Here is a 16,597-nt window from a genome sequence, read left to right as displayed (position 1 = left end):
GGCAGGTGATGGCAGGTGATGGCAGGTGATGGAGTGACCATCTGGAGAAGGGTGGAAGGGCCATGATGGAGATTTTGCAGAGAAGGGGGCATCTGAGCCTGAGTAATAAGTAGGAATGTGTCAAGGAGAGATAATAGGGAAGCTATCCCAGGAAAAATAAAGGGCCTGAGCAACGGCATGGGAGTGTGAATGGGCATGCCCAGGTGGAGACAAGACACTAGCTCAGAGCATGGGAAGGAAGCAGAGCGCACAGGGAGGGAAGGAGGCACGCCTCACCAACTGTTGTTGCTTGCTCCTTGGCACTGAAAAGCAGTTCTGCCTGATCCCCATCTAATTGTCAATGCTGGCAGTGGAACTAACTCCAAAAGAATGATTCCGGTGCCATTTATAAACACACATTAGAAAAACCAAGAGGGTTTTTCTTTCCCTATCTGTAAAACCCTTAGTTTGAAAGCTAGGGCAGGGCTCATTAGTAGAGATCCGAAAGCAAGCTGTGTCTATCTTATGCAACAACCTGAATTCCATAGCAGATGATGTCACCTATAAATGCCCTATAAATGGAGCAAGGCTTCAGGTGCATCTGAACAATTTAACTGCATCGATACCCACTGCTACAAACATGGCTGTCTCAGTGCTACGGCTGACAGTTGTTTGGGGACTGCTTGTCTTAATTCTGACTTGCCAAGCCGGTAAGTACCTGCAATCACAGCTCATGCATTGTGCAGTAGTTAGCCATGACTGGAGGAAGTCAGTGGCGCAGATCTAGAACATAAAGGGGAGAGAAGGGAACTTTGGGCACTGCAGAAAGAGCACTGGACTGGGAGACAAGAGACAGATCTTCTAATAAAAAGAAAGTAGGACTTTTATTCAAATGTGCTTAGGTTACAGTCTCTATCAGTGAATGTATGACGTTTAGAATGACTTTTCTTCTTATATCTTCATGTGATATAGTGACACTATTATAATTTCCTTGAGAGCTGGGGGTGTTTATTTTTCAATGATTATAACTAATAATATTCAAAGGCAAAGAGTCTGGAATAAGACTCCTAGGCCTCGCTCTACCACTAGTCAGAAATGTAACTTCAGGCATGCTCTTTAACCTCTAAGGGCTTCACACTTAAAAGGGAATATCAGTAGTTAACTTTCCCATTTAGTTGTCATGAAAATTAAATAAAAGAGACAAAACATATTGGAAAAGTATCTGGTCCATCATGAGCACCCAATAAATATTAACTGTTATTTTTATCATGTATCATCTCATTTGATTCTCATAATCTTTTTAAGTAAACGTGCACAGTTTTATCATTTCCCTTTTTGCAGGTAAATAAACTGTGCTTGCAGAGGGAAAGTTACTTGAGCATAGACACAGGTAGAAGTGGCACACTTGGGATTGAAACCCAAGTCTTTCGATTCTTTCTATTATAAAGTATCTACTTCTTTCATGTCTGTTCCAAGCACATAGAGGACCAAAAGGCAGCATGCAGAATTCTCACTAATTAATTTTTGGTCTAAAGGAGGCAGTGAGCTCTTAACTTATCTCCAATCAGAATGATAGGTCAGAAAACACAGACAGTACAAAGAGTAACAGAGCTTTCTGAGCTCTTCTAAATGTAACTTGGCAGAACTCCCACCCTCCATCACCCACTGTCCACTGGCACAACCCACAGGCAGACACTCCAACAAAGCTACAGCAGGGATGGGCTCAGAGACTACTGTGTCCATCTACCCCTATAGTAATCACCGTGGTAAAGTAAAAAGTGAGATTTATATCCTAGAGACCAGTCCCAGGCCTGTCTCTCATGAACTCTGAAACTGGTTAAAATCAGTTCACTGCTTTGAACCTCAGTTTCCTCATCTGTAAAATGGGATAATTACCAACTGCACCAGGTGAAATGAGCATGCTTTTGTAGTCACTTTGTAAACTATAAAAGCTGTATAAATATCAGCATTACTGTATTTTTTCAGAACTTTATGATTATATTGACTAAGAAAATCAGGTAGTTAATGTAAATAAAGGCTACCCCATATTATAACTGAAAGGAGAAAATATTCAACTGTTGGCTTTGATAATTTGTTTCTGGTATGTCAAATGTCTTCATTTTTATTATTCTTCAGCATTTTCAAAGTTCTTAATATTTTAGCAGCATTTTAAAAGTTTCGTATCTTTAAGCACTAGTGGAGAAAGCTACTATGAATCATTCTGTTGCTACTATTATTAACAATAGTAATAATCACACAGTGAGCATTTATTGTGGGCTCACCTTAGACCTGGTACTGCAATAAGCGATTTATATAATATAGATATGCATATATATACATACATATCTATGATATACATCACAGATAAAGTATCTTTCCATCTTGACAATAAGAAACTGAGAGAGTAATTAAATATTGTTTACACGGTTACATGGTGAACTTTTTGCTGAAGACAGAATCAAACTCAGGTACATAGGACTCCAAAACATCACCCACCATACTCTCATACCTCTCATTATATATGCGATCCAAAGGCTGGAGCCAAGGATTTGATCTTCACACACACTGCAATTCAGGGCTCCTTGCATTTTGAAAAGTTAGCATTTAGCATCATATTAAAATAAAAAGTTAAAGTAAAAATAATAAAATTAAATTGTTATGCAAGTAGGCAGATAGGAACACAGAAAAAAAAAGAACTCACTTTTCATGCAAGGAATTTCTGGTTCGCAGCTGGTAAATGTCTCCAGGGGACAGTTGCTTGAAGGCAGTATTATATCATATAGGGAACATGCTCTGTGAAATTAAAAAAAAATAAAAGTTCAAACCCTGGCTCAGCCACTTTCTATATGTGTGACTTTAGGAATTTCTCTGAGCATCCGTTTTCTCTCCTGTAATCCTATCACTGAACTGAATAAGGATTAGGCATGTGATGAAAGCACATCCTAGTACCTGAGCATCACAAATATACCTTCTCTTTCCTTCCACTTCATGTAATGAAAACAAAGCAATTCTGGTCACCGTGGTTGCCCTGTGCTTTATGTAAGGGTCATGTCCATATATGTCCATTTTTGCCTTAACTCTTAGCAGCATATGCTATGTACATAATAGTAGGCTCAAAAACACTCGTTGATGATAAAAACCAACAGCTGAATAAATGAATACTTGGTGGTTAGTATATTGATCTTGGTTATAGGTCCCAGACTGGTAGTGCTCCTATTGAATCTTTTGCAGTGGCATAGTAAACAATAAATGTTTGCAGAATGGAAAGCCATATTTTTTACTAAGACTTTCTATTTTAGGATATAATATAAATGCAACTCTTCTCACTAATCTGACAGCCTCCACACCAAAAGCGAGTTACATCTCCTTCATTCAGAGTAATGGGGTACATTGTACAGAAGTTGGGACTTCTTGAGTCAAAATTTGTGGTGGGGGGCTTCCCTGGTGGCGCAGTGGTTGAGAATCTGCCTGCCAATGCAAGGGACACGGGTTCGAGCCCCGGTCTGGGAAGATCCCACATGCCGCGGAGCAACTAGGCCCATGAGCCACAACTACTGAGCCTGCGCTTCTGAAGCCTGTGCTCCGCAACAAGAGAGGCCGCGACAGTGAGAGGCCCGCGCACCGCGATGAAGAGTGCCCCCGCTCGCCGCAACTAGAGAAAGCCCACGCACAGAAACGAAGACCCAACACAGCCAAAAATAAATAAATAAATAAAGTAATAAATTAATTAAATTAAAAAAACATTTGTGGTGGGATTGACAGATAAAATACAGGGCACCCAGTTAAAGTTGAATTTCAGATAAACAATAATTTTTTTGTTTAATTATGCACTAAATATATCATGGGTCATTCTTACACTAAAAAAGTATTGTTATTTATCTGAAATTCGGCTTTAACTGGGCATCCTGTAATTTTATTTACCAAATCTGCCAACACTACTTGTGAGGCTACAGTAAAACTAAAAGATAAAGGTCCTACTTCATCCTGGCACCAGGGTGCAAAGGGGAGGCTGTTCGTATCTTTAATTGCCGCTCTTGCATTGCTTTTAATCTCCCAAACCACTTAGACCACTAAGCAAAGCCAAACCCCCCGCCAAGGGACCCTGCATGTCACCAACTTCACTCTGGACCTTTGGCCTCATTCCAAAAGGCACTTGACTAAATATCAAAAGTGAGAGACCTGCAGTTACAGTACCATCTTCTCTTGCTATTTGTAAGATCTTCTGCAGGTCACTTAATGTTCTCAGTTTCTGAGCCCAGTGAGCTCTGCATACTCCACAAGATTGGTCAAGCTTAAACTTACACAGATGTAAAATCATTATTTACAGAACTATCACATGCTGTACAAGTGATAGAATTTCTCCTCGTCATCATTATTATACTACTTTCAACCTTATAACACACTTGTAGTTAGATCATACCTTTTCTGTCAAAGACTATGCAGTCCATCACAGAGTGCTTAAGAACCCGGATTTTACTACCAGGCAAACATGGGATTGAATTCTGATTCTGCCACTTACCATCTCTGTGACTTTGACCCGCTTCTAAACCTCTCTCAACTTCCATTTCTTTACCTTTAACTTCGGATAATAACTTTGCCCCCCTCATAGTGTTGCTGTGAGAATAAAATGAGATAATGCATGTAGATTGCCTGTCATAGGTATGTGCTCAGAAAACGCTACCTATTATTATATCATCCTCCTTATTATCATTTCCATAGGTCCAGGGATTACATGAGAAAAATACATTAAAACCAAGCAATCTGCATTTCAGTCCCAGCCCTGGCATTTACTAGCTGCTTTAACTCTGAACAAGTTACTTAACCTCCGTGAGCTTCAGTTTTCTCATCTGGAAAGAGAACCAGTGTCTGCCTAAGCATCAATATCTGTTGCTCTGTTTGGTTTCAGGAATAAGTGACATAATGCACGTGAAGACAATAACCAGGCAGGCACTAGATATGCAATAAATGTAACTCTATGAGGCTATATAATTAGTGAGAGGGGGTATAAAGAGCTCTAGGGTTCCCTACAATGAAAGAAACTTCCCTTTCTTCTTGCTGAGAATCACCCTGAGATTCCTTTCTGTTTTTCAGATGACAAACCAGAGAGCAAGTCAAATGACAAGCCAGATGACTCGGGCAAAACCCTAGAACCAGGCTTTCCAAAATTCCTAAGCCTCTTGGGCTCGGAGATCATTGAGAATACGGTGGAGTTCATCGTCTGCTCCATGATGAGGAGCAAGTAAGCACTGAGACAAACCTTGCTTTTGTCCAGTTCGCCGTTGGTAATGACCACATTGCATTAAAATGAATGAGAAACAAAATTGCATGCATGCCAATGTATTGTTTTAATTGAAACTTGTTGCCTACCTTAAGATATATTTGCATCTGCATGAATTTCCCTGAACTCTTTTGGGGTGAACACGTTCCCAAGGAATTTATGGAACAAGGGGTTCCATAAAATATTTTTTATTTCAGGACCGAGTAGGGAGGAAGAAGGCCACCAGACCGAGGGACGGAAAGCCATGTTCTGGTCTTGACACAGGTGTTATTTACTGGGTGATCTGGAGTTAGGCTTTCCCTCCCTGAGTGCCTCAATTTGCTAATCTGTAAAGTTAAAGGAATAAAGGACCCACCCAGTGCAGACACAGTAATTTGCTGATGAAAGTGGTGGGTAGAGGTGTGCTCATTAGTGAGAGGTATGGTGAGTCCCGTCTTTATTTTCTGGTTTGAGTAATTCAAGAGGGTTAGCAGACACAGTAGCTAATCTCTCCTCAGAGGCAATCTGAAGAACCTCTCTTATGAGGGTTTGTTTTGATCACGAGAGATTGCCTTGATGGCAAATTCCACAACCCAGACTCTTCCCATTATTTTCAACCTGCTTCCAAGCTCCTGTGCCCAACTCCTAATGCCTCCTACCCAAGTTTACATAGCTCTGATTTTTACATCTACTTTACCCTTTCTTCATTCTTCCGACATTAATCTCCCCAAGTTCAGCTCTCCAGGGTCTACTTCGTTCTTTTGAATTTCTAGGTGCTTTCAATCTCCACCTCTCTGAGGCTCTGCTCTCTAATTCTCTCCTTCACAGCCCCCTAAGCAGAGTTTGACAAAGTGCAGTCTATTACCTGCTTCAGAATCGCCTGGAGAACTTATCCAAAATGCAGGTCCCTTCGTCCCATCTTGCACCTTCCTAGGGCAAGGCTATATAACAAGCCTTTATAACAAGCTTTATAACAAGCTTTTTAACAAGCTTTCAGGTGATTCTTATATACAACAAATTTTGAGAGCCCTTGATTGGATGCTCTGGGCTACATGGCTGAGCCTTAAAGGTCCACACAGCCTTTAAATTTGTATTCATCTTTTGTGTAGATGTGAATCTTTGTATTTTTCTAGGGAAAGTGCTTCTGACTTTATAAGATTCTCAGAAAGGTCTATTACCAGTAACAGATTAAGAGCCACTTCTATATAGAAGTGATCAGGGGTCATTTTGTATCCCTTGATCTGCTTAAATCCATATATTACTACCATGTGAATGGGCATAATTCTGCATACAATCATCATGAACAAACTGTTAAAACACAGATGTTTATTCTGTGTTTTTATTTTTCTTATTGTGGTTGCTTTTGCAACTGTTGAGTTCCCGTGACTGTTAGTGTAAACAAGGAAAAAACTGAATAACACCTATTATGTACAAAGTAGAGTTTAGACTCCAGTTGAATTCATATTGTTATAAATCACAACAATAGCAAGGCAAAGAATTAGAATAATAATTCTTTTTATTCCTTCCCTGGGGAATTCCCTAGATATAAAATAGCCCTTGTTTCCTCTGTTAACTCTGAAAGTTGACTATCTGAAATACTAAAGAATTGTTAGCTCTGGGTTCAGAAATGGCACTTCTTCTACCATTTTCTTTTTCCCTCATTTTATTCTGGGTATATGATATTCTTTCTGTTCTTGGAACTTACAACTGTCTCAGGCTCTCTGCTCGTGCTTTAATTTCTGCCTAAAACGCTCTTTTTCCCCTCCTAGCTAGTGCTTTGTCTTGCCTCTCATCTAAAAGTCACCTCCTCTGAAAACGATTCTATAACCACTCTTATTAATACAACTTCTTTTATTCCCTGGTTATTCTCTATCACTTTACCTTGTCATTATGTCATTATAACATATCACCATCTCACATGATTAATTTATTTTTAATCATGTAACTATATGAAAGTAGAGATCAGATCTCTCTAGCTCATTGCTATAGCACAGTGCCCTGTAAGTCATATTGGGCACTTAGTAAATAATTGTTGAATTAATTAAATAAGGAAAGGAATCTTAGAGATCAGATCTAAAGCTCACATACCCCAATTTGACTGAGACATTTTGAGGGATCTTTGTTGAAAGATACAGCAGTCCTTGCTCAAGGGAACAAATCTAACTGTCCTCACTCTGTCCAAGAAAAGACCATAAACATAACAGGGAATGGGAAATGGGAAGAGGCCAGCAAGAAGTATTCCTAAGAACTTAACACATGCTTAGGAAAGTAGGGGCAGGAACTGTGAAGGAAAAAAGTCTAGACTTTAAGCCCCTTCTCCTCAAAGAATTTGCTGTCCTTATTGTATAAGATGGCATGAGCAAATACAATGATAACTAAAATGCTGAATAAGGTAAATGTCAGCCAAACATCACAGTTAATGTCTAAGGAAAGGAGCTGTCACTGGGGCCAGGATGCTTCAGGGGAGAGTTTCTGGCAAAGGTAAGAAGAAATCTGGGTCATAAAAGACTCAATGAGATTTCATTAGAAAGAGAGAATTACAAAAATATGGAACTTCATAAAGACAGACTATTTGCTTTATTTAGTCCTATGTATCCAATGCCTAAATACTGTGTCAAGCACATAATAAATGCTGGACCATAGTTTACTCATCTCTTACCTTCTCAGCAGCTACCCCACACCCAATCCTTAAACAGTGGAATGGCCTCTGGTATTAATTCATGCTTCTGGAGACCTAAGTTTTAGACTTTGCTTTGCAATTTACCAGCCATATAACTTGGACAGGTTTTTAATCTCTTTGAGCTTCAGAGGTTTTTTCATATGTAAAATGATTAAAATTCATTCATGTATCCGTTCAACAAATATTTACTAATTCATACTATATGCTAGGCACTGTTCTAGGTGCTGGGGATATATTGTGAAACAAATATATCAAAATATCTGTCTTTATAGAGTTTATATAGGAATAGACATCAAACTAATAGATTTGTTGGCAGATTTAAAGAGATAATTATGTATAATGGCTTGTCAAATTTGAACTATTATGGAAATCTTAGACCTTACTACTTTATGACATAGGAAAACTTGAAGTATTGCTCAAATATTATAAGATACGTTAGTGATGATTCTAACATTCCTGATCAGTCTAAATCATAATTCATTTTTTCCTCTTTTTTTTTTAAGAGGATATATGGAATGTGATGATAAACAAGAAAAAGATTCATCAGAGTGACTTCAACCAGGTGATTTTAACCTAAAAACTTACAACCAGAAAATAGTATATTGAACAAAGGAAAAAGGGTCTGTCTGATTTACTTGATAAATTTGGGAACCCACATTTACCCATAAGCAGAAAAGGGGTATTTTTTTGTGTGTTTTTGCTTTATTCTTTTAGTCGTTTTTTTAAAATTGATTTTAAGTAGATGTATTTTTATCATCTCAAAGTCACTGACTTAATAAGATTTTCTTAAAAGAAGAAGCACAGTTGTGGGGTGAAACAAGTAAGAGCTGGAAGTGAGGAGATCTGGTCCTGTCACAACTCTGCTTGGAACTTGACTTGTGCAAGTTCCGCCTATGAAAGGAGGGGTTATATGCACTAATATCTAAAGACCCAGGTAAACAGGCCATTAGTTACTCATGAGAAGAGTGAGATTTACTGAACCTAATTCCAGGAGAAAGGTAGTAAGCTCTCTAATCCTGCAGTTAGATTTATGTGCAAACAGTCTGGTTTGAGTCCTCAGAGATACCTGCTGTTTCCTTATGCAGTTCTCTCTTGAGAATGGATATTGAAATATAAATACAGAAATGTTAGACTTGAGAAAGTAATTCTATAAGTAACTAGCATGAACTTAGTACTTCTGTTTTAGGCAGTAAATTAATGCTGTATATGTAGTACCTAATTTAATTCTATCTAACATTCCCTATGAAAAATATGTATTGCTATTCTTAAATTTTATAAATAATGAAACCAAGTCTCAGGGAGCTTAATTAATGTGGCCAAGTTAATAAGGGAGGAGGGGTGGATCTGAATTCAAACAGCCTGATTCCAGTTTGTGCTCTATCACTCAGCAATAGAGCTACTGAAGAGCGAATAGTGTAGGAAGAGGCAGTAGAGAATAGTGATTAAGCTGTGTGATCTTAGACATACCTCAAGGTGCCCATAGAAATAAAACCCTACCCCTTTGGTTAGTTGAATTACCTTATATGCATCTCCAGGAATTATGGCCTTTCCCAACTTTTTCCCTACTGGCTTCAAGGGAAAGTGATTGGGAGTGATTGGGAGTGATCACTTCAAGGGAGTGATTGGCGTGAGCTTAGAAAGCTATTATCATATTACCCTGGAACTTAGCCCACCCTTTTCCTTAAGCTTCTAAGGAGGGAAATCAGACTTGCACATGGGAATCAAGATGTGCTCAACGCAGACACACCTGAATCTCACCCCAAAGAGAGCTAAGCTTCTAAAAACACTCACTTATGTTTGCATCTTCCCATTCCCATCTTCTTAGGGAACAGCCTACCTCTTGTTGCAGGTATCCTAACCCTTTGCCTTCATTCAGGCTCATTGGTGCTCACACCCTGAATCTTTGGAGTGCCATCCTAGAGGCTCAATGTATGAGACAGTCCAATAAGCAAGTCAACATGAAATTTTAGAAAGAGCAAAAGCCATAGAGAAGATGTAAGTTCAGCTTCTATCTTGGCCTCTTATTGGTTGTGTGACCATGGGGAGGTCAGTTGGTCTCCATGAGTCTCACTTTACTCCTTATTAATACTTAAAACATTTGGAACTTAATTGTTCCAGACCTTAACGTCGGAAATTTTTTAACTGCATATAAAAATACTTTGAGTGGATTCACAAACCAACTGTAGATGCCCTAATGGGCAGAGAGGAATGGCTCTGTCTAGGGATATAAACCAAATGGACTAGAGAGAAAGAAGCTTCTAAGGCAGAGATTAAATTTTGGATGGTTTGATCAAGGCTGTCTCTCCAAACTCCAGTGACTGTTCATTTAATAAATAGTTTTAAAAGTTGCATTTGTATGATAAGTGTCTCATCAAATCAAAAGCAAATCATGACTTTAGAATGAGTGATTCACAGCAATGCCTATTTCTCCAGTATAGAAAATCTGGCCAAAGTTTTAGGTATTTCCTAAAGTAAGATAGGTAGATATATAGATATCCCGTTTTTCTCCTACGACATTTGCCTCTATCTTACATAGTCCTTTAAAGCTTATTTAACCCACGCCTACTATGTGTCAGATTCTGCCAATGCTACCAAGATGAGTAATACTGTCTCATCATTAACAAGTTTATGGTTTGGACTATCACCTAGCACAGTGCACCCCAGGACTGTGCAGGAAAACAATGAAGTTCTATGTACAAGTGCCGTGGACATGCCTTGGAGGAAAGGGTGGGCATTAAGAGGGCTTCACAAAGAAGGTGAATTTCCGCATGCAATCTCAGATGATGAGCAGAAAAGGGCAAGTTCTCAAAAACTAATCATCCAATAATTGGACACCTAATTAATCTGAGATTCTCCCAACCTCAGCTCAATCACATTGACATGATTTCCTTATGTTAATAATTTTACAATCTTAACTCCTAATGTCTTGCATCACTTGAAATCATGGGGATTCAAGTCTCCCAGTGTCTTAAGTCATTTGACATCTTCAAGTATAAATTACCTTTCTTGTGTTAAAATAAGAATCCAATGAACCTCACCAGATTATGAAACAAGTAAAAGATGGGAAAGCACTTTGTGAATTCTTAATATCTATGTACATTTTTAAAATTAAGAACATAATGTACTTGGACACACTCGATGACATGTTTCGACCTGCTGAGTCAGAACTTCCTAGTGAGGGAGGTAGGAATAAATAAATTTAATAGGAAATCCTCAAGTAACTAATGAGTAAAATTGCAGATGGGCATGACATCACTCAATATCCACCCCATGAAGTCTGATGGGAAATATTTCTTTTAGAATTTAGAGCAAGAAAAAAAAATTTCCTTCCCTCAGTACTGCTTCCTCATTTCTGGTTATAAGATTTATGTAGCTTGGTTTATTTCATTTATTTACTTTTCCTGTCTATCCAGAAACTCAAAGAGAAACTGATGACTCAATTTACTCCAGTAAACATATGTGCATTCTCCCTTCATCCCTGTTGTTGATTCTTGCCTTTTCATTTTTGTTGTTGTTGCTTGTTTCTTCAAATATATATTATAGTTGATTTCATTATAAATCATCTCAAGTTCTAAAGGGCAGAGATGTAAATCTTAAAGAAAAGATTAAAATATCTTTGTATTTTTCTTAAGTCTTTAAGCCCTCTTTAGCTGGTAATTGTTTCCCTGTCTCTGGTTTATGTTTCTAAGGACACCTGCATGGCTCCAGAATAAGTCAAGGACACCTGAATCCTGCTTTTCCAGTTCTTTGTTTCACAAGTCCTCCAGGACAGAGACCTCAATGCAGCTTCCAGCAAGTTCTCAGGATTCAGGTCCTGGCTTCAACCAAAGACAGCTTCTTTTGAACATCCTGACTTTGCATTTTTGCTTCTAGAAGTCAAAATAATTGTGTCCTCTTTGGGGACACATATCCTACTTCATTAAGATTTTTGTTGGTGGAAGTAATTTTTCCTGAAGCATGTTTAAAGTTTTTAATGATGCAAAAAATATGAAATATATAAAAATTATTATCCAGAATAACTGAAGAACATTTCAAATTAAGAAAACTAAATTTCAGATAACATAAGGCCAAAGTCACAGAACCAGTAAGCAACAGAAAGATTTGAACCTGACTCCAAAGAAAAAACCCTTAACCCCTAAAAATGCATGAGGTGAATTTCAGAGTTAAAAGTTTCATAAACCCTTTTAGGAAAAGTTTTTCAAAAAATCTGAGCCTACACTCCTGGGCTAGTAAACTAAAAACTGACCTTTAAAAAAAAATTAACAAGGTTATTGCTGTTCCACAGTTTTTATTACTCTCATAGAATAGCAGAGTGCCCTTGAAGACATTTGAAAATGGTGGATGGAAGAGTCCTTGACAAGTCTAGTGCAGTTCTTTCATTTCTTCTACCACTTGTTACACAGATGTAGGTCCTCAGTGGCAATTGGTGTGGTTCTTCCCCACTTGTTCATAAAGGATTGAACCATTGTCAAACCTGACCCAACTGAGCCAAGAAAATTCTCCCAGAATTATTTAATATGGACAGTAAGACAAGACTGAAATCATAAAGCACAATGACAATTATGGCAGCACTCTAGTCTAGATGGGAGGGAAGCTCAAGAGGGAGGGGATATGGGGATATATGTATACTTATAGCTAATACACTTTGTTGTACAACAGAAACTAACACAACATTGTAAAGTAATTACACTAAAATAAAGATATTAAAAAAAAAATCTGTGTGCTTCTGTCCTGGATTCCTGTTCTCCCAAGCGCTTTGACTCTGAAAGCAACTCCAGTGTATTTTCAGTAAACCTTTTTTTTTTAACATCTTTATCAGAGTATAATTGCTGTACAGTGGTGTGTTAGTTTCTGATTTATAACAAAGTGAATCAGCTGTACATATACATATATCACCATATCTCCTCCCTCTTGCGTCTCCCTCCCACCGACCCTATCCCACCCCTCTAGGTGGTCTCAAAGCACCGAGCTGATCTCCCTGTGCTACACGGCTGCTTCCCACTAGCTAACTATTTTACATTTGGTAGTGTATATATGTCCATGCCACTCTCTCACTTCATCGCAGCTTACACTTCCCCCTCCCTGTGTCCTCAAGTCCATTCTCTACGTCTGCGTCTTTAGTCTTTATTCCTGACCTGCCCCTAGGTTATTCAGAACATTTTTTTTTTTTAAGATTCCATATATATGTGTACGGTATTTCTTTTTCTCTTTCTGACTTTCTTCACTCTGTATGACAGAATCTAGGTCCATCCACTTCACTACAAATAACTCAATTTCGTTTCTTTTGATGGCTGAGTAATATTCCATTGTATATATGTGCCACATCTTCCTTACCCATTCATCTGTCGATGGACACTTAGGTTGCTTCCATGTCCTGGCTATTGTAAATAGAGCTGCAATGAACATTGTGGTACATGACTCTTTTTGAATTATGGTTTTCTCGGGGTATATGCCCAGTAGGCAATTGTTGAGTCGTATGGTAGTTCTACTCTTAGTTTTTTAAGGAACCTCCATACTGCTCTCCATAGTGGCTGTATAAATTTACAGTCCACCTACAATGCAAGAGGGTTCCCTTTTCTCCACACCCTCTCCAGCATTTATTGTTTGCAGATTTTTTGATGATGGCCATTCTGACTGGTGTGAGGTGATAGCTCATTGTAGTTTTGATTTGCATTTCTCTAATGATTAGTGATGTTGAGCATCCTTTCATGTGTTTGTTGGCAATCTGTGTATCTTCTTTGGAGGAATGTCTATTTAGGTCTTCTGCCCATATTTGGATTGGGTTATTTGTTTTTTTGATATTGAGCTGCATGAGCTGCTTGTATATTTTGGAGATTAATGCTTTGTCAGTTGCTTCATTTGCAAATATATTCTCCCATTCTGAGGGTTGTCTTTTTGTCTTGCTTATGGTTTCCTCTCCTGTGCAAAAGCTTTTAAGTTTCATTAGGTCCCATTTGTTTATTTTTGTTTTTATTTCCATTTCTCCAAGAGATGGGTCAAAAAGGATCTTGCTGTGATTTACGTCATAGAGTGTTCTGCCTATGTTTTCCCCTAAGAGTTTTAGAGTGTCTGGCTTTACATTTAGGTCTTTAATCCATTTTGAGTTTATTTTGGGGTATGGTGTTAGGAAGTGTTCTAATTTCACTCTTTTACCTGTAGCTGTCCAGTGTTCCCAGCACCATTTATAAAGAGGTTGTCTTTTCTCCATTGTATATTCTTGCTTCCTTTATCAAAGTTAAGGTGACCATATGTGCATGGGTTTATCTCTGGGCTTTCTATCCTGTTCCATTGATTTATATTTCTGTTTTTGTGCCACTACCATACTGTCTTGATTACTGTAGCTTTGTAGTATAGTCTGAAGTCAGGGAGCCTGATTCCTCCAGCTCTGTTTTTCTTTCTCAAGATTGCTTTGGCTATTTGGGGTCTTTTGCGTTTCCATACAAATTGTGAAATTTTTTGTTCTAGTTCTGTGAAAAATGCAATTGGTAGTTTCATAGGGATTACGTTGAATCTGTAGATTGCTTTGGGTACTATAGTCATTTTCACAATGTTGATTCTTCTAATCCAAGAACGTGGTGTATCTCTCCATCTGTTTGTATCATCTTTAATTTCTTTCATCAGTCTCTTATGGTTTTCTGCATAAAGTTCTTTTGTCTCCTTAAGTAGGTTTATTCCCAGGTATTTTATTCTTTTTCTGGCAATGGTAAATGGGAGTGTTTCCTTAATTTCTCTTTCAGATTTTTCATCATTAATGTATAGGAATGAAAGAGATTTCTGTGCATTAATTTTGAATCCCGCTACTTTGCCAAATTCATTGATTAGCTCTAGTAGTTTTCTGGTAGTGTCTTTAGGATTCTCTATGTATAGTATCATGTCATCTGCAAACAGTGACAGTTTTACTTCTTCTTTTCAGATTTGGATTCCTTTTATTTCTTTTTCTTCTCTGATTGCTGTGGCTAAAACTTCCAAAACTGTGTTGAATAAGAGTGGTGAGAGTGGGCTACCTTGTCTTTTCCCTGATCTTAGTGGACATGGTTTCAGTTGTTCACCATTGAGAACGATGTTGGCTGTGGGTTTGTCATATATGGCCTTTATTATGTTGAGGTAAGTTCTATGTCTACTTTCTGGAGGGTTTTTATCATAAACAGGTGTTGAATTTTGTCAAAAGTCTTTTCTGCATCTGTTGAGATTATCATATGGTTTTTATCATTCTGTTTGTTAATATGGTGTATCACATTGATTGATTTGCATATATTGAAGAATCCTTGCATTCCTGGGATAAACCCCACTTGATCATGGTCTATGAACCTTTTAATGTGTTGTTGGATTCTGTTTGCTAGTATTTTGTTGAGGATTTTTGCATCTATGTACATCAGTGATATTAGCCTGTAGTTTTCTTTTTTTGTGACATCATTGTCTGATTTTGTTATCAGTGGATGGTGGCCTTGTAGAATGAGTTTGGGAGTGTTCCTCCCTCTGCTATATTTTGGAAGAGTTTGAGAGGGATAGGCGTTAGCTCTTCTCTAAATGTTTCATAGAATTCGTCTGTGAAGCCATCTGGTCCTGGGCTTTTGTTTGTTGGAAGATTTTTAATCACAGTTTCAAGTTCAGTGCTTGTAATTTGTCTTTATATTTCTATTTCTTCCTAGTTCAGTCTTGGAAGGTTGTGGTTTTCTAAGAATTTTTCCATTTCTTCCAGGTTGTCCATTTTTTTAGCATAGAGTTGCTTGTAGTAATCTCTCATGATCCTTTGTATTTCACTAGTGTCAGTTGTTACTTCTCCATTTTCATTTCTAATTCTATTGATTTGAATGTTCTCCCTATTTTTCTTGATGAGTCTGGCTAATGGTTTATCAATTTTTTTAATTTCTCAAGAACCAGCTATTAGTTTTATTGGTCTTTGCTATCATTTCCTTCATTACTTTTTCATTTATTTCTGATCTGATCTTTATGATTTCTTTCCTTCTGCTAACTTTGGGGGTTTTTTGTTCTCCTTTCTCTGACTGATTTAGGTGTAAGGTTAGTTTGTTTATTTGAGATGTTTCTTGTTTCTTGAGGTACGATTGTATTGATATAAACTTCCCCCTTAGAACTGCTTGGCTGCATCCCATAGGTTTTGGATCACTGGTTTTCATTGTCATTTGTTTCTAGGTATTTTTTGATTACCTCTTTGATTTCCTTAGTGATCTCTTGTTTATTTAATAGTGTATTGTTTTGCCTCCACGTGTTTGTATTTTTTACAGATTTTTTTTACTGTAATTGATATGTAGTCTCATAGCGCTGTGGTTGGAAAATGTACTTGATATGAGTTCAATTTTCTTAAATTAAGCAAAGCTTGATTTGTGACCCAAGATATGTTCTATCCTAGAGAATGTTCCATGAGCACTTGAGAAGGAAGTGTATTCTGTTCTTTTTGGATGGAATGTCCTATTTATATCAATTAAGTCCATCTTGTTTAAAGTATCATTTAAGGCTGGTGTTTCCTTATTTATTTTCATTTTGGATGATCTGTCCATTGGTTAAAGTGGGGTGTTAAAGTCCCCTACTATTATTGTGGTACTGTCGATTTCCCCTTTTATGGCTGTTAGCATTTACCTTAGGCATTGAGGTGCTCCTATGTTGGGTGCATAAATATTTACAACTGTTATATCTTCTCCTTGGATTGATCCCTTTATCATTAT

General features: G+C 37.8%; 1 protein-coding gene across 2 annotated transcripts; it reads left to right on the top strand.

Annotated features, from left to right (window-relative positions):
* The first annotated feature begins 526 nt into the window (after positions 1-526).
* On the top strand, positions 527-12,211 carry C3H5orf46 (chromosome 3 C5orf46 homolog). 2 transcript variants are annotated; one of them, XM_022590275.3, is made up of 4 exons: positions 569-689; positions 5,071-5,218; positions 8,420-8,478; positions 11,606-11,696. In XM_022590275.3, exons 1-3 carry the CDS (start codon positions 620-622, stop codon positions 8,466-8,468), a joined length of 267 nt encoding a protein of 88 aa, XP_022445983.1. In that variant the 5' UTR covers positions 569-619; the 3' UTR covers positions 8,469-8,478; positions 11,606-11,696. The 2 variants fall into 2 exon arrangements, with proteins under 2 accessions (XP_030618630.1, XP_022445983.1); XM_030762770.2 differs by lacking the exon at positions 8,420-8,478 and having other exon boundaries at positions 527-689; positions 11,606-12,211.
* The last annotated feature ends 4,386 nt before the right edge of the window (positions 12,212-16,597 follow it).

The sequence above is a fragment of the Delphinapterus leucas genome, chromosome 3 (assembly GCF_059928025.1).
Source record: "Delphinapterus leucas isolate spDelLeu-1000000601 "Yukka" chromosome 3, BTC_Dleu_Yukka2, whole genome shotgun sequence".
Classification (NCBI taxonomy): Eukaryota; Metazoa; Chordata; class Mammalia; order Artiodactyla; family Monodontidae; genus Delphinapterus; species Delphinapterus leucas.
This window is presented reverse-complemented; position numbering and strand designations above follow the sequence as displayed.